The sequence below is a fragment of the Chrysochloris asiatica genome, unplaced genomic scaffold, assembly GCF_000296735.1.
Source record: "Chrysochloris asiatica unplaced genomic scaffold, ChrAsi1.0 scaffold00636, whole genome shotgun sequence".
Classification (NCBI taxonomy): Eukaryota; Metazoa; Chordata; class Mammalia; order Afrosoricida; family Chrysochloridae; genus Chrysochloris; species Chrysochloris asiatica.
The window spans coordinates 1-18,503 of record NW_006409154.1 but is presented as its reverse complement, the minus strand read 5'-3'; the positions used below and the strand labels follow the sequence as shown (position 1 = coordinate 18,503).

Genomic DNA, 18,503 nt, shown 5'->3' with positions numbered 1-18,503 from the left:
GTGGCAACAATATTGAGGTTGGCCTAGTATCGGGCAGTGTTTCATTCTGCTGTGCATAAGGTCGCAATGAGTCAGTACCGACTTACTGGCACCTAACAACAACAACAACAGACTGGGAGGGAGAAGGAAAAGTGAGTGTGGTGGCTCTATCTCCATGGCGACAGGACAGAATCTCCTGGCCAAGGTCACATGGAGACCAGTATCAGCCATAGATCCATCAACCATCCACACCTCAGGACTGAGGAGATCCGGTTACTACCCGTGGTTTCTTTGTTTTCTGTCCCTTCTCCATCACTGCTCTCCCAACTACAGGAACCGGCCCCCTGCCCTATAGCCTTTGTTTTTTCTTGCTAATTGGAGAAGGCTTAAACTAGTGTATTATGTACAAACATGGTAGACTCTGGTGATCTTTTTCCTAATCAACTACAAACAAATTAGGAACGCTGAGGTTTTTCGATGAATGTGGGAACCGGAAGAGGAACGAAGGATGGGGTTCAACAATAGATTGAGGTATGGGTTATGGAGATTGAGATGTTAGTGTTGGAGAGGCTCCTGAGAAGACCGTGGTCCTGGCTGGTCAGCATGAACGTGGGTATTTGGCAACTGAGGGGGCTGAAAATGTTCTCCTTTGGGTTGGTCTGAAAATAGGGCAAAGTCTATTCCCACAATGACACTGGAATTCAGAGTCAATAGAAAACCTTGGATTTTATGAGTCAAACTCATGTCTGGTTCTCCACAGGGCTCTCAGGGCTCATGACTCCAAAGGTCTGAATGGAAGGAGTGATGGGGAGCCACCTCTGATGCCTGGACCTCTCCAGTGTCCCCAGGCCTCCACAGCAGCTGCTGTCACCAAGGTATCAACCCTGCAGCACGAGTTGCAATGTGAAAAGTAGAAAAGATACTAATTTTGTCATCAGAACAGTCAGGTCAGTTGGCAAAAATGTACTGAGTGTCTCAGATGTGTTAGCTCCAGACAGGCAAGAGACATCAGGATTGCTGCCTAGCCTCACATGCCTAGATTGCATGGGCTTACTTAAGAAAAAGAAGTGTAAACAAAGAAACTGTGCCACAAAGGACCAAGCAAGAGCTTTTCCTGGATTCCAGTTCACATATGCACAGGCTCATTCTAAGCAAAACATGTTTAAGCACGTCTTTGCAAACAGTGGATGGCTGCAGACAAATTCTCTCATGATACACCTGCCTTAGTCTCATTGTTGTTGTTGTTAACTGCTGTCGAGTCAATTCCAACCCATAGTGACCCTGTATAGGGTTTCCAAGGAGAAGCTGGTGAACTTGAACCACTGATCTCGCAGTTCAAATGACTTTGCAGTCTGATGCATTAGCCCACAGAGCCACACCAGGAATCCCTTTAGGATGCCTTTAAAATAAGGTCCAATCAAAACAGTGGCTCCTGAGGGGACCTGCTGGGCCAGTAAAACTCAAGGCAGAGCCATCAGCTCAGACAGAAGGTTATGGTAACTGATTTTTTAGGATTTCAAAGAGATGATCTTCATATATTTCCTCAAAGGACACAGGACGACCACAGGGAAGGAGTCATTAAGAAGTTTAAACAAGACAAAACTGCATTAGTGAGAAAAAAGACCAGGAAAGTTGTGCTGAGGAATTCACAACAATGCAACTGCTCATCCTTGAAAGGCAGCAAGAGGTGTCCTAAGAGAATTTTGTTAGGAAATCTTACCCCATCCACCTTACTACCCTGATGTTGCCCATTCAGCCTTCTCTTGGTTCGCCACACTCAAAGAACAGTTAAAAGGAACACAATTTGAGTCCCTTGAAGATGTCAAAAGTACTGTTTTGATGTGGGGAAGGGCTTTTGTTGTTGCTCAGTACCATCGAGTAACCCTGTATAGAGTTTCCGAGGAGCGGTTGGTGGGTTTAAACCACCAATCTTTTGGTTAGCTGTTCAGTGCCACACCAGGACTTGGGGAAGAGTTAGAGATATGGAAACACCACCACTAAAAATGTATAGACCTAGATGGAGAATATGTCAAGAAACAATAGCTTCACATCTTGATATTTTTGTTTAACAAAGTTTCTATGACTTTCTCGTGATGCTATTTTACTTACCCTCATATTTTTACTCCTTCCCTAAAACCCACTAGAGTGGATTTTTTTAAAAAAAGGATACATGACCACAAAGATGGGGAGCGCAGGCAAGGACAACAAGAGAAACAACACATTTTGAAAGGTAGGAAACACATAAGACAAATGGAGAAAGATTTAGCAGACCCAAGGAAGCTTAACCCTTAACTAGCAGTGGGGAGAACTGAAAATGACCCTTTTAATACCAGGAAATTCTCAAAAGGCATACGACTTGGCACCCAGGTAGCTTTGGAATGGGAAGCAAAGGGAAGGAGGTCGGTTGAAAGTTACTTAAGAAGCAATTCGATCTCTTAATCTCCTCACTACATACCCCTGTGTGACTGATGGTTTCTTCCTTACCTCAGCCAAAGGTGAGATTTACTATTTGGGAAAGCAAAACTGTGGACTAAGAATAAGCCAAACACTCCATCAAGAAAAACATTTTGGAAGAGTTCTAAGAATCCATCAAAACAAGAATGCAAACCAAAGAGGAAAATGTGTAATAAAGATGCCAGAACATTCATCACAGGAGAGGGATCCTACAGGATGATGACAAAGGGAAAGCCTAGGATGACAAGTGAGCATCAGACACAGAGGACAGCTCAATCATACTGGAGAAGAGGAACTTAGAGGAGCACTGTCATCACCATGCCCTCTGATGCTGAACCAGCCTCAGGACCTGATGAAAACTGCTGAAGAATGTCTTTCAATGGAGCCAAGAAAGGCCAGGACAGGAGATCCAGGAAACGGAATCCAATCCAGGAGACAGGCAAAGGAAAAACCCAAGGTAACAGCTGTGTACCAGACTTAGAAGACCACCAGTCCAAACAGCAGAGTAAGACAGATGGTTCCAAGGAAAGTAACTGATAGGTTATTGTTAACATTGATCTTGTAGCAATCTGTATTAGGGGGTTATTAGACTTTCTAATAACCTTTATTAGAAAGTCTAATATTTATTAGAAAGTCTAAGGAAAAGAATGGAATAGATACAAGAAAATGAAACAGATGAAAAACTGAAGGCAAGTATTGACTATTAGAAAAACAGAAGAAACAGAATCACAATATACTATAATGTTCAGTTATAAAATATATTGGCATAGGCATAATGAAATACACATTAAGTATGATTTAGCAAATGATGCTGTAACTATATTGAGAGGGAAGGAGCCTTGGTGAGGCAGTGGGTTCAGCACCAGGCTGCCAACCAAAAGGTCAGCAGTTCCACAGGAGAAAGATGAGACAATCCACTTCTGTAAAGATGGCGGCCTTGGAAATGCTAGGGGGCAGTTCTACTCTGTCCATTAGGGTCTTGACTAATCAGAATGGACTCGACAGCAATGGGTTTGGTTTTGGTTTATATTAAGAGGATATGTGAGGAATAACAAAGAAAATCATGACCTAAGAGAGTGAATTCCTTGTCCACCATAACAGAAGACTAAAGAGAAGATCTAAAATTGAAAATTTAAACATTAGCTTTATTCACATATTACTTGTTAAGTGCCATCGAGTCAGTTCCGATCCATAGTGATTCTGTATAGGATTTCCAAGGAGCAGATGGTGGGTTTGAACCGCAGACCTGGTGGTTAGCAGTCCAGTGCTTCTCCTACAGTGTGAGTCCCCAGGACACACATTATTACTCATTGTTGTTGTTGTTGTTAGGTGCCATCAAGTCGGTACTGACCCATAGCGACCTTATGCACAACAGAACGAAATACTGCCCAATCCTGGGCCAACCTCACTACTGTTGCCATGCTTGAGTCCATCGATGCTGCCACTTGGCCAATCCATCTCTTTGGGGGTCTTCCTCTTTTTCTCTGAACCTCCACCTTACCAAACATGATACCCTTCTCCAGAGACTGGTCCCTCCTGACAATATGTCCAAAGTATGAGAGATGAAGTTTGGCTATCTTGGCCTCTAAGGAGCACTCTGGCTGCACTTCTTCCAAAACGGATCTATTGGTTCTTTTGGCAGCCAGTGGCACTTTCAATATTCTCCTCCAACATCATAACTCAAAGGCACCAATTCTTCTACGGTCTTCCTTATTCACATTATTACTTAGCATTATAAAAATGGATGCACCCCAGAGGAAAACAGATAAAATGTGAAAACAGTTACATCTGGAAAGACAAACTGATGGGAGGTGGCAAACTGCTGATATAGGCCTTTTAGTATCATTTGAAGTCTTTAATTTTGTGTGTATATTATTTTGATAAAATCAAATCATCAAAAAGAAGGGAATTCTATGCAGAGAAAACAGCATATGTAACAGCATGGGGTTCTGAAAGCGCTGAGTTTTTCTAGAAACTTGTGTCACAATAGTGTAGGAAATGCAGGCAGGGACCAGCAGTGTCTGACACCATGGAGAGGCAAAGTAGTAGCTCCTCCTCACTAGCTTTGTGGATGTTGGCAAGTCACCTAACCCCTCCCAGTTTCCTCCTAACTAATAATAATACTTACTTCACAGGGTTGTTATAGGAACTCCATGACAACAGAAATAGATGAACTTTGCAAGATGTACAAAGGTAATGGATGCAGGCATAGCTCTGTGTCCGTTGGAGCAGGGAGTCCTCAGCCTAAAGCTCAGAGGATCAGGGTAATAATGAAAACTACTCATTGGAACCCAATGCCTACACAAGTTCCCCCAAAACAGGGAATGTCATAGCTGGAATCCATCTACAAGTCTCTGACCCAATGTCCTTGAGTTACAGAGCAAACAGGCCCTCAGTGGAAACCTTGAGCTGCGGATGCTGAGCTGGGAGGGCAGCTGCCCATGTTCTGCCCTCTCCCTTCCCAGCTCCACCCCGTGCGGCAGCTTGGTACAACAGAAGGCTCTGCTTGGATGTGTGGTGGAGGAGCAATGCCTGGAGCCAACTTCCCAGTATGCCCACCCTTCTATTACTCCCCCTCCAAAGAGCATCACTCTGCTTTCTAGTCTGCCAACTGGCTCCCTGTTGCCTCCAATCGTATTATTGAGCGTGTTGTGGTTGTTACGTACTGTAGAGTCAGCTGTGACTCATAGCGAACTTGTGTAGGGTTTCTGAGGAGCGACTGGTGGATCTGAACCACTGACCTTGTAGTTCAAACTGACCTTGTAGTCCAGTGCTTTATCCTGCAACTCCACACTTAGTCATATGCAAATAGAGACAGTCTTAATGAATTTAGCAGAATCCTGATGTGGCGCTATGGGTTAATGTGCTAGACTGTAAGGTTTGTTTGACCACAAGGTTGGCAGTTCAAGCTCACCAACTACTCCTTGGAAACTCTGTACAGGTTCACTATAAATCAGAACCAATTCGACAGCACTTGACAACAACACAACAACAATGAACTTAGCACTTATATGATACTTACTATATGGCAGGGGCTATTCCAAATATTTTTGCAAGCATTAATTCATTCAATCCTCACAAAAACCCCCCTATAAAAGAAGTGTTATTATTATTCCCACTTTACAGATGAGTTAACTGAGGGGCAAAGAGATTACGTAACCGGATGTCCTATGATTATGGAGTCCTGGTGTGGCACTGTAGCATAAGGACTTGACTCCTAATGACAAGGTGGTAGTTCAAACCACCAGCATCACTCCTTGAACCCGTATACAGGGTCACAACACGTCAGAATCAACTTAATGGCACTTAACAACAACGTCTTATGATTGGAAGAGGATGAGCCAGGATCTGAGTCCAGCTCTAGACTCCGTACTCATAACCTGACTTTACTCCCTCTTAATCTTGAGTTTCTCAAGCTTCAAACTACTCATCTGTAAAATGGGTCACTCAGGGAGAGGGCCTCAAAACTCTCTTTTAATCTGAGAATGTCTGTTCTTGAAACTAAAATTCATCAGACATGTATGTATACCTGAGAGTGAGGAGCCTGTATTAAGTACAGGTTTTGAAGGAGAAGTGCAAGGTGTGTATGTGGCCCAGAATGGTAGGAGAAAGGGACCCAGCCCACACAGAGATTAAACTGGGGAGAAAGGGAAGGAAGCAAATGTCAACTTGCATAGTTTTATGCACACGGTCAGCTTTCACACCATGCCAGTTCCCACAGCCTCCTTGGGCCCTGCTCTGTACAGAGGTCCTGGCACAGAGCACACAGACAGCCTCTTTACCTGTGACGATGCAGGTGAACAGCACGTCGCTGTCCTCGGACACAGCCCGGGACTTGAGCGTGGTCTCGAATAGCGGCTGGGTCTCCTCTGTTAGCTGAGCAATGATGGAGCAGAAGGTGCTCCTAGGAAAAGGCAAAGAGCTATTCAGAGCAGCCCTCCCCCAAAATATACCACAGCCTGGCATTGTTAGGGGCAGCTTACATCTCTACCTTTGCAATGTCCATCCATCATCCCACGGCCATGGCCATGGCCACAGCGTCTGGGCAACTCTTCCTTCAAGGGCGTCTGGGACTCATGGCCAGGTCAGGGTCAGGGATGATGCCCAGGAGCAGAATGGAATCCTAGCCTAGGCCCAGTACAACAGGCAGGCTGCTGACCACAGGCCAAGGTCCTGAGCAGGCCAGTCTTCAAACTAGGTATCCCTACCCCACCCCCACTGGGGGCCTTGCTTCACAGTTTCCTTGTCATCTCTTTGTGCATAGGGAAGACACACACATGTATATATCAAGTCTCTGGGATGAAGCCCCCAGCACAGCAGCTTCCATCCATGCCAAAGAGGGAAAAGCTGGCAACTTTCAAGGAGACAGAGGTCCTAAGAGCTCAGGAGCCCCTCTTGGAGCTTGGGCTCCAAAGAAAAACTCTGGCATTTGTGAGCACAAATTCATAGTGGACAAAGAAGTCAGCCATTGTCAAGGGCCCACAATCAAATGTGGATGCTAATGCCCAGGTATATCAGAAAAGAGAGACTCAAAAGCACTCTGACCCCAACAAGGCTCTGGACCTTCAGTGGAGAGCCAGTCATGGCTCCCTTGGTCTATCCTTGGGAGCAATATGCTGCAATACATGACTGGCTGCTCTAGAACCAACCAGATGGACTACCGAGCCACAAATAGTTCTACCCTGCAAAACCAGGGGATTTACTTCCCTTGACATCTGTGCACTTACTGAGCTCATGGCAAACTCATCAACAATGCTCAGGGCTCACAGATTTCTCCTTCCTGGGCTCAGGAAACAAACCACCATGCCAAACCACTTTCATGGGCCAGCAGAGACACAAGTCCATTCCTAGGCATGAAGCGCAACCATGTAGCCAGGTGTGTGGTGCATCGTCTGTACCCAGCCCTGCTCCCCCTCCTCACACACACCTGATGTGAGCAGCAGAGAAGACTGTGAGGGGGCAAAGTGAGGAGAAGCAGGAGGAACCATGAGTGACAAAGGAGTCCTTCTCTGTGCCTCGGATGAGAGGGTGGTCACCCAAGGGCAAAGTGTATCTGTCCTCTTTACTTCTTGGGTAGGAACACAAGTAAACAGAATCTACAGCCTACATACTTGGAGAGGTAGGTTCCACATTCAGTATCTCATGTTTATATATTGTTGTTGTTAAGTGCCGTGGAGTCAGTTCCGACCCATAGCGACCCTGTCCAGGGTTTCTGAGGCTGTAAATCTTTACGGGAACAGAAAACCTCATCTTTCTCCCGCGGAGTGGCTGGTAGTTTCAAACTGCTGACTTTGCGGTTCGCAGCCCGATTCGTAACCACTACGCTACCAGACCTCCTTAAGTGTGAGGAGGAAGGTTGCATCCCAGGAAGAGTGTGGAATCAAGTAAGCTTTCTAGACTGATTGGGGCATTTTCCACAGGAGCGCAGATGCCATACATTCAGGGAGATGGCAGGAGCCCTGAGGCCCCACAAAGACGCCACAGAAAAGGGATTCCAACCCCACAAACTAGAACACTTGAGTTGGGTCTGCAGTTAGACTTTCATAAAACAATGAAACATTCTTGCATAGGACTCTGTTCAATAAACTTCCTTTCATTTCCCTCTTAAACCAATCAGAAAACAGAAGATCATAGGCTCGGGACACACGTTCTCCACGCCCTGAACACTCAGGAAGTAAGATTGAAAACAAAACAGAACTTCTAGCACCTTTCATACTAACAGCAATTTCTGACTTTGGGCTATACCAAATCTCAACCACAGTTTCTAGAGACACCACATTGCTGTAATTGCTGATAGGAATCTGACTTTTATGGCTCTATAACTAATTCCTGCAAGGTCGGTGGTTCAAGTTCACCAGTCACTCCTCGGAAACCCTATACAGGGTTGCTACGGGTTGGAACCGACTCGACGGCACTTAACAACAACAATAACTAATTCAGAAACCCCCTAATTCTACCCTCCCAACATATTTTGATTCCTACCTTACCCATGAACATGACCCTGAATCCAATATTTAGTTTAGACTTTTAGGGATGAAACTGTTTGGGCAAATCTTGAGAAAATCATGTCAGCTTTTGGGTAAGAGAAAAATATGAGAACTACACTTGAAGAAAATCTGCAGAGACAAGTGATAGAAATTCAACAATAGATAGTTATTTGTCTCATTATTCTTTGTGAATGGGAAAGAACATGTATCTTTTCAAACTCCCCACAGTAGGTCCTAAATTATATTATTTTCTAAACATGCTTATGTTTGAAAATCATAAGTAACAGTTGAAACATGACTAGAGGAAAGCCCTCCAGTGGCGTGGGCTTGGGGTGTGTTTGAGGGGAAAGGGAGAGTCACTGCATACTGTCTACCGAATGTCACGCAGCTTCTCATTGCCACAAGCTTCTTGTCTTCATCCTCCAAACCACACATATGGGACAGCCTCTTAGTGTGTTACATCCAATTCCCTGGAAAGCCAGGAAGTCTACACATCTGGAAATGGTCTCATCCCACTCTGACATCTCCAAGCCCTGCCAATTCTGTGAGCTCATAAGGATATCATGTCCTAATCACATGTCTCTAAAGAACACCAGCATCCTTGGTTTACATGGTGTTCAAAGGAGCCGTGACTTTGCCCATAGGTTTGATTATTTACCTCGTTTTAAGTAAACCTCCACATCTTGTCTCTTTCAGCACTTTCTATACTCTGCTTTGAACTAGTTAGTGTCACTTCTTTCCACCTCCTTCTGACTGTGCGCCCTCAGAACAAAGATCTTCCAGTGTTTTCTCTCACCAAATGACCACATACTTGGTGGGTGCTAACAATGTCTTAGGCACTGTCAGCTATTCACAGCTCCGTGAGCTACTCAGAAATCTTTCTGTGTAAAGAAACTGCAGCCAACTCCCCCAAAACCTACCAGAGTCTGGGATGAGGCCCAAGTGGTGGGAAGTAGCCAAGAAATGTTCCCACTTTGATCATAACAGTCAGTTCAGCCAGAGGTAGAGAGCTGTCCCCAGCTCAGGAGGCAAGAGGACAGTCCTCAACCATCCTCCACCAGCAAACCCCAGCCCTGGGCCTGTTTCTAAAGCAGATCTGACCAGTGCAGCGACCTGCTCACACGGTGTTGCCAGACATCACCACAGCCATGGTTAGCAGGAGTGAGCAAGAGTCGAAGGAAGGGAAAATTGTGAAAAAGCGGTAGTAAAAGGAGAACTTAAGGATTAAAGACAAGATATTTTTAAAAGGTAGTGGTCATATAAGAAAGGCGAAAGGGTGTCAAACCTGGATTTGTGGTTACAGAGACCATGGAAACCCAGGTTAGGGAAGAGGTGGATCATGTGACCAGTGGCTCCCTGTTGCCTTGCCATGGTGTCTCTCCCTGGGGCACAGAGCTCTTGTTGCAAGCATCTCAGGGACCCCTGACCATATCTCTCTTCCCGGGTCCTTGCACTACTTCCAAATGGCCCATGCAAACATCAGCCCTGGTCCCTGTGAGATCCATGCTCACGTGAGTAGCCTCTCATAGCCGCCCCCACTCACCTTCCAGCCCTCCCCTCACCCCATGCAGCCTGGTTAGTGCACAAGCAGTCACCCAGTGGCCCCTCCATCACCCAGACCCAAGGAAAAAAAGGCAGTCCGAGAAATGTAATGCAATATGCGTTTACCTTCCAGAGCTGGGGTGAGACAACCGGCTGCTTGATAAGCTAAGCAAAAACAGCAAATGGAATGATTAGGCCAAAAAAGCAAGGAGAGGAGGAGGCGAAATCAACAACAGTTGCAAAGTATTAACCGGCCACCATCTGGGGCCCAGAGGCCTTTCTATTAAAAGGGACCAGCTGTCTTAGTTGGCCTGCTCCGGCTAGCAAGTGGCCTCACCATCGGACACCAACGTATCTGGAATCAAGAGCTGGTAAAATGCAGCAGAATCCAAGAAAATGGTTAGGTAGGAGGGAGATCCCCTGGGGTGACACTTTGAGAAAGGTGTGCCCCAGGTACCTGGGTCAGTGCCCTAAAGAGAAGGGCTGACAGCTACCTCACACATTTCCCGGCCCCGAGGCACACCAGCCCAGGGCAGCTCCTGCTTCATCCCTGGGCCTTTTGGGGAAGAAGACGTCCCAATCCTGGAAATCTCCTGGCAAAGTAGGAAATAGATACCCACCATTAATATGTTAAGGTTTGGTTAAGGAGACCACACCAGGCAAATCAGCTGCGAGAATGGATAAGAGAAGAAAACAAAGCGGTTAATTCCAGGAAGAGCCGGAGGCACCCGCTCAGTCAGGGCAGCTCAAAGCCCCCTGGCCTTGGGGCTCCATCATCCCACCTGCCTGGGGAGATGACAGCAGATACCAGCTGAAACGGGTAGACCACCGAGGGATGAAGGCCCACACTGGACAGCCCACTTGGGATGAGCCAACTTTGAGTTCTCCCTCTACCGTTCCAAAACAAAATTTCTCCATTGAACTCTTGGTGAATTCTCAGGGCGACCCTATCCAAACTCTTTCTCTTCAGCCATATCTACCTTGAGAAAAAATGTTCCCTTTTTATCTGTAGCTTGGCCTGCACCTCAATGGCACTCGAGGTCCACATTTCAAATCACAAGAAAGCTCCCCTGAGGTCCTGTCTTTTTCTAATCACACAACCAAACTCGTCCTTTTCCCCAAAATCAACTTCCCCGGAGTCCTCCTGAGTTTGCGGATCCCACCATCATTCTCATCCTCCCAAACACCTAAACTTAAAACCTGCCATCAGGGACTCCTCCCTCTCCCATCCTCCAAGCCAAGTCAGCCACCAATTCTTGACCCTTCCTTCTTTTTTCTCCACTCCAGTCCCTCATTCTAGGTTCCATATTTGATGACCACCTCAGCTCCTTTCTCCTTATCCCTTACACCATACTACTTCTCTGACCAAAATGCTACAATTCCCCCACTGTCTACTGTATTGAGTCTCAACTCTTTGGGTAGTTAAGGCCCTTCCTGATAGGCTCTTAACCCCATTATAACCATCATTCCCTCTACTTTCCACCATTTATGTTCTACTTCAGCCTGCCCTGTCCCTGCACTGGCATGAACATGTCCACTTGGAAAGCCTGCCTTCCTTCCTTACAGTTCAACTAAATGCTGTCCACCCAGCCTTCAAATCTAGCTCATCCATACCTTGGGTAGCTAGCACAGTGCTAGGCACACAATGGTTGGATGGTGGCGGTGGTGGTTATGTGCTGTGGAGTTGGTTCTGACTCAGTGACCCTGTATAGTTTCCAAGGCTGTAGCTATGGGTCGGTACCAACTTGATGGCACCTAACAACAACAACAAATCTTTACGGGAGCAAAAAGCCTCATCTTTCTTCTGTGGAGTGGCTGGTAGATTAAATTTCTGACCTTTGGATTAGCAGCTCAGGTCGTAATCCACTGGGCTACCAGAGCTCTTTATACAGTGGGTATTGACTGTTTTAGAGACGGAAGAATAGGAGGCAAGGAGGGAAAGACAGAAAAAACATCTTTCAAATAAGAAGGGTCTTGCCCCCCAGAGGGAGCTGGTGCTCCAGAAAACAAGGGAAGAAGGAAGCCAAAGCGCAGCTGCTTTTGCTAAGAGGTTGTTTAAACCCCCTGGAGGCTGTGTGGGCAGAACTTTCCATGAGTCCAAGACTGGCCAACTCCATCCTTTCCTGACTATGAACTTCCTTTAGCCCCTTCTCCTTAGAGCTGAGAAACTTCTACTTTGTTAGGTCTGGATTTCTTTTCTAGGGAGGAGAGGGAGTGAATCAGCTCTTGAATTTAGAGAGGACAAGGACAAATTTCACAGGCTCCACCTGCAAATGGGCAAGGGACTGGGCTGAGATGGTGACCTTCCCTCTCTCCACACATCCTTCCTGAAACTCTCTGGTTGGGATGCTCTGTTTTCTGGCTCCATTTCTTCTCTTTCTCTGGGCTTTATGCTTGGGTTTCCTGCCTGTACCCTGCTGATTAGGTAAGAGACAGGTAAGGTTACTACCTCTAACAAAGTCTGCATTGGAGACATCAAATGCTGGGGCAGAGAAACCTTAAAGTTTAAACCTTTAGTTTTACATAACAGGAATCTAGGACCAGAAAGGGACCTCTTCACATAAGGAGAGATGTGGGCCTGGTGAAAGGGTAAGAGACCAGTCATGGAAGCTGGGGACCTTCTACTCTTGACTGGTTTTTATAGATTCTGGGACATAAAAGGCCCTTGGGAAGTCCTGGCTTGATGCTTCAGTTTCCCTGGGCCCCTTAGGTGACCTCCCTGACCCAAGCAATGCAGCAGACATTATAAAGCTCTCTATGGGGATGTCACAGACTCTGCTGCTCCTCTGAGCCTGACTGGGCCTCGAAAAATAAGGGACTTCTGGTCCTCAGAAGCAAGTGGTTCCTTAACCCACCCTAGCCTACCACACCGTCCCATCCCATAGGGGTAACGCACTCTAGACCAGCGGCCTAAGGGGCTGGGCCTATATTGTCTGGTGGAACTATCTACCTGGTAGATGGCTGACTCCAGTGGGTATTGGAAACATCCTTGAGCTGATTATGGACTAGAAACTCCTCCAGAGACAGAGATGGGGAGGAGAGTTGGGACCCTGAACCAAGGTTTCTGGCTCCCCTGCCCCAAGCCAGCTGTCCATCAGCTCTCAAGGGCAGCCCATCCTCACAAGGGCCCACCAGAAAGATGTTTCAAGAGCTCTCTGATAAATATGTATAGAGGTAGGCCTGAAAAACATTGGAGCCCAGAGTGAATTAGCCTGGGCTCACCTCTCAGTCAGGACCCTGGGATAGTGAGGACTCTTGAGAACACAGTGAATGGGGGCTGGAACTAGGGATCGCCTCCCAGGATGTGCTTTCTCACTTATCTCATGGGGCTCTTCCCACCCCCATAGGGAGTGGGGGTCTGCTGAGGGACACTGGACTGTTGTCATCTACTTCAACCCAAGTCAAGCTTGGCCAGAGAACTGGAAACTCTCCCCAATGAACACCCCAACCACACTCTCCTCTCTTTGGCCAGAGACTTTTCCTAAGAATTTAACTCAACTTGTTCCTCATGACCTGCTGGGGTCAGTGGCCAGCTAGCAGGAACAGGGGCAAAGCACAGCCCAGAGTCTTGGGCTAGAAAATCTTCTTACCACGGCCATGCCATGCCTTCTCCAAAGGCTTGATGAAAAGTCTCTTTTTAAGAACATTCCCATTAAAGTCCATAGGGGATTTAAGTCAAGTCACTTCTATCCTTCCTCGAACTCTCAGGTTGGAACACTTCTTTGTGCTCCTCGGGTGTGTAATTAAGATTCATCTACCACACAACTGGAGACCTAGTATGTTGCTATGGTTAATGCGCTGGGCTGCAAGGTTGGTTTGAGCCACACGGTCAGTGGGTCAAGCTCACCAGCCGCTTCTCAGAAACCCTATTCAGGGTCTCTATGAGTCAGAACTGACTCGACAGCACTTAACAACAACAACCACACAACTGCTCGGCCAGATTGCCTCACTATCTCCACTCTCTCAGCAGCCTCTGTCCTAACGACTCAGACATCTTCCCCTCCCCATTCTCAATATTCAAGTTTCCTTTCCTTTTCTCTCTCTCCCTCTCCTCCTTCCATTACTGCCGTCCCCAAGAAGTACTCTGCGTCCACCTCTTGTATTGACAAAGACCCGAGTCCAGAGGCAAAACAATTGAGACAAATATAAGACCCCCATAAACGGGTGTCACCAAGGACTGCTGTAAATGCTCACATTTCATTCAAGGTTTTCTGGAGCGCCAGTGGCTGGGAGGAAGAGGTATTCTTTATTGGCAGTCAGGGGCCTTGTAGCATCTGACTCAGTCACTAACACCAGCCCTCAGCCCTGCCTCAGACATGTGACACCATTTGACGAGTTTTATGCAGAAACCGGTTCCGGTTACAACTGAACTTTCCCAACTCCAAGGTCAATAGGACTCAGCCAATCCACGAGGAAGTTTCTGGGGCTTTTCCTAAATGTCCTTGATGTGTGTTTTTGGGACAGAGGACAAGAGGTCCAGACACAGCTTCTTAAAAAGGAGGGGCTGCTTTCTGCATAATCGAGAACAAGCCAAGTTCTGGGGAGATGAAGCAACCACCCTTTCAATAGTCAAACTGTCACATTTCCCTGGAGAAAGCAGGCTCCAGAACTGGAAGGAAAACTGAGCGGCCCACAGGGGGCAGGAAGTACCCATCTCCATGGCAACATTCATGTCTGGGTGTGTCTGCGTGCCTTTGAGTGCCTGTACACTTCTCTACTGTCTATCTGTGTGTCTGTGATTAGCCTAGCTCTTCAAACAAAACCTCAACATTTCTTTAAGTTCTTGGAAGAAAGAGTATCATTTAGAACATCAGTTAGACCCCCTCCTTGGCACTGAACTATCCCATATGGGGCAGGGCAATCGGCTCTCTCAGAGCCATAAGCTCTCAATCAAGGACATTTCTAGACAAGACCAACTAGCTCGGCATCCTAGCTCCCACAGGGTCTTGGGGAAGACCAAAGGTCCTGGCCAGAGGAAGCTTATTTACATAAGGTTTATTACAGGGTTGCTATGAGTCACAGGAGTCCTGGTGTGGTCCTCTGGGATAAGCACCGGACCACAATGGCCGGTTTAAACCACAAAGTTGGTGGTTCAAACTCACCAACTGCTCTTTGGAAACCCTATTCCAAAACCTATGAGTTGGAAGCGACTCAATGGCACTTAACAACAACAAAGTTTCTTCTTGGTGAATCTTGCTCCCTTCCTGTGGGCTAAGCAGGCCCCCATCACTGCAGCCTTGCACCCGCCCCTCATGAGGAGTGCGCTCCCCCTCCCTGCCAGTAGTGAGGAATTTCAGCCACTCTGCCTTTCCTTATCACCAACTGGAATTCCAGTTACTGTGGAGGCATGGTGTGGGGTGAGGGGTGTCCAGGGACAGGGAGAGAGGGAGAATCTTCAGGCCCCAGCCTATGAAATGACCCCGAAATTGAACCTTGAATAGGAAGAGATCTCCGTCCTTAAGAGTGGAAGAGCCAGCGGGGACCACTCAGGCCTGTCCCCAGGCTTGGCCCTTCGAGTTGAGAGAGGTGGAGGGCGCCAGCCCCCAGGTCCAGGGTCCCAGCAACCCCGTGGCACTTCCAGCCAGCGCGTAGGACCCCCCTTGAGGTCCATCAGGCCCCGCAGACGACTCACCTGGTCTCTGGCCGCACACTGAGCAGGTAGCTGCGACTGGTCGGGCTGGGGGTCCACACAGGCCCGTCATCCTCGCCGTTGTCCCCTGCCCCTGACCGTAGGCCTGTGCCCCACTCGCGGCTTAGTACCCTCCGCGACACCATGGCGCCGCCGGCCCCTGCCCGCCTTGCAGACCCCTGCCCTCCTGGTCCCTGCCCGCCACCGGCCGCCGCGCCCGCCCGCCCGCGCCTGACGAGAGCCCCTATTTATAGCCCCGCGGTCACCTGCTGCTGTCCCTCCCCGTCTGATCGGGCCAAGCGCGGCCGCCGAGGCGCCGGGGGGCGCCAGACTGCAGGGGCCCCGCCTGCCTCGCCCTGCCTTGCCCTGAGTTGCAGACCACCAGATTCATTCATTCATTCCCTCGGCCCAGGGCCCCACGTGCAGGGAGCCCCGGGGGGAGGGGGGGAGGAGAGGGAGGAAGCCCCGAGTGGCCTTCTGGAGCAGGGCAGAATGCCCAGTTCTTGAAATGTAGAATCAGAAAAGCCCCTTCAAAGAGTTCCTAGGACCTCCACTTCCGGCCAATCTTCCTTCTTAGCACCAGTCAGTCCCTTTTTGCAAAAGACAGGCGACTGTTTTTTTTGGAATCCCAAAGAGGCGATATGGATAGATTCTGTTTAAAGGGTATGGGACAATTGTGGGGCCTTGTTAGAAAGAAATCTTAATAAAATGGAAAACTGCATTGATGAGAAAAAGGTCAGAAAAGTTGAACTGAGATTTTTTTTCCCATCACCAAAATGCTCGTTCTTTGAGGGTAACAAGGACCGCGGTATGAGAAATCTTATCCGTCTATCCTACTGCCTTGATCTTGCTCCTTCAGACATTTCAAAGGAACCTAATTTGAGGCCCTTGTTGTTACATGCCCTCAACTCCATTGGGACACATATCTACCCTGTATAGAGGTCCCAAGGAGCAGCAAATGGGTTTGAACAGCCCAATTTTGGGTTCACACTCTAGTTCTGATCCTACCACCACACCCGGACTCCATTGTTATAAGAGTAGTTGATCGAAAACAATAATTTATGTTGAGCCATCGCAACATTTTTATTAAAAGGCAAGTTTTACAGGTCCATTCTTAATGCTTCAGTAACTTTGGTTTCAAAGTCCCTAGGAACAAATTAATATTTAGAGAATTTTAGTCAAATACCAGTGAACAGTAACTTAAAGTTGATAGTTTAAAAAAAAAAATACTGCCTTCATTTTTAGCATAGACACCATTTGATTCTTTAATGCAACAAAACTATTTTCAGACCACTGATCTCATAATACTGAGCTCTACACTACTGATATACAGAATTTTTTAAGCTTATTACATGCAATTGAACATAGTCTTCCTTGCATCCAAAGTGCTAACAAAAATAAATGAAGTGCTAACAAAGCTCTAGCAATCAAGAATGCTAGTGTTATTTTTAAATAGTCAACATTGTGGCTTTTCAAATTTGGTTTTCGTAAGATAACTGATGATGAAATCAATCTCATTGTGCTTTTAAAAAATGTGCTAGGTTTGAAAAAGGATATTTGTACATAGGTATTTACCTTTCCTGCAAACACAGCTATGAATGTGGGGGAAGCATACAGCAGTCAAATGATGAAAACCTCTTAGATAATTATCAGACATCTTAATGCAATGAGTTGCTGGAGAGGGGGGCTCAGGACCAGAGTCTTAGGGAATCCCTGGGCAATGAACATAACACAGTCCACAAAGACAGTGTTACTATATCTTACTTTGGTGAATAGTGTCTGGGTTCTGAGAAGCTCATGAGTGGTTGTCTAAGGTGCAGATATTGGTTTCTCGATGTGCAAAAGAAAGAAAAGTGAGAATTTAAGGGGCTTGCATGAATATTAATGATATCATCCAATGATTTCTGCATTCAGCTGGATCACCTCTCTTTGATGGGCCAAAACACAGATCTCTTCCAACCAGTTGGCCAAGTTGCTGTTGTTGAGTACCGTTGATTCGATTCCAACCCATAGCGACCCTGTGTAGGGTTTCCAAGGAGCAGCTGGTGAGCTTGAACCACCAACCTTGCAGTTCAAACAGCTTTGCTGTCTGGCGCATTAACCCACAGTGCCAAACCAGGACTCCAGGTAGCTGTCTTCCAAATTTCTTGGTGTACATGAGTGAGTGCCTCCTGTACGCATTAGTTGGTTGAAATTTTTCAATTTGTATTCCATCAATTCCCTGAGCCTTGTTCTTTGTCAATACCTTCAGTGCCGCTTGGACTTCTTCCTTCTTTACCATTGACTCTTGATCATAAGCTCGCTCTTGAAATGACTGAACATCAACCATTTCTTTTTGGTACAATGACCCTGTGTATTCCTTTTATCCTTCTATATCTCATATTAAGGTTTGAATTTTTCTTCAGTTCTTTCAGCTGGAAAAATGCTCGACTTAGCTAATTGTTTTTAACTGTTGTGGCCCAGTGCTTAACCCACTACACTAAGAAGTATAGACCTCCTTGGAGAATATTTCAATGAACAGTAGTTTCACATTTTGATATTTTTGTTTAATAAAGGTGTCTATGGCCAAGTGGCAGCATCGATGGTCTCAAGCGTGGCAACAGTAGTGAGGTTGGCCCAGGATCGGGCAGTGTTTCATTCTGCTGTCCATAGGGTGGCTATGAGTCGGTACCAACTCGATGGCACCTAACAACAACAATAACAATGATTTTATAGTAATACTTTTTGATGTATCCTCAAATAAAACATCAAAATGGTAGTTTGGGCATACTCAGGGGTTTTAAATCAAGTGCTTTTAAATATTCTTTGAGTTTGGGGAACAAAAATACGTCTGAAGGAGTAAGATCAGGTCTGTAGAGTAAATAAGGTAAGGGTTCTAAACCTATTTATTATTATGTATTATTTATTTATTG

At 46.7% G+C, this 18,503-nt stretch overlaps 1 protein-coding gene across 1 annotated transcript in view; it reads right to left on the bottom strand.

Annotated features, from left to right (window-relative positions):
- ALPK3 (alpha-kinase 3) overlaps nt 1–15,737 on the bottom strand; it is a 58,905-nt gene extending 43,168 nt beyond the window's left edge. Inside the window, exons 1-3 of the mRNA XM_006877846.1 lie at nt 15,595–15,737; nt 10,089–10,127; nt 6,216–6,337 (exon numbers count right to left, since the gene is read on the bottom strand). Of these exons, the coding sequence (XP_006877908.1) occupies nt 6,216–6,337; nt 10,089–10,127; nt 15,595–15,737 (304 nt within the window). The remainder of the gene's footprint in view (nt 1–6,215; nt 6,338–10,088; nt 10,128–15,594) is intronic.
- Nucleotides 15,738–18,503: the final 2,766 nt, after the last annotated feature.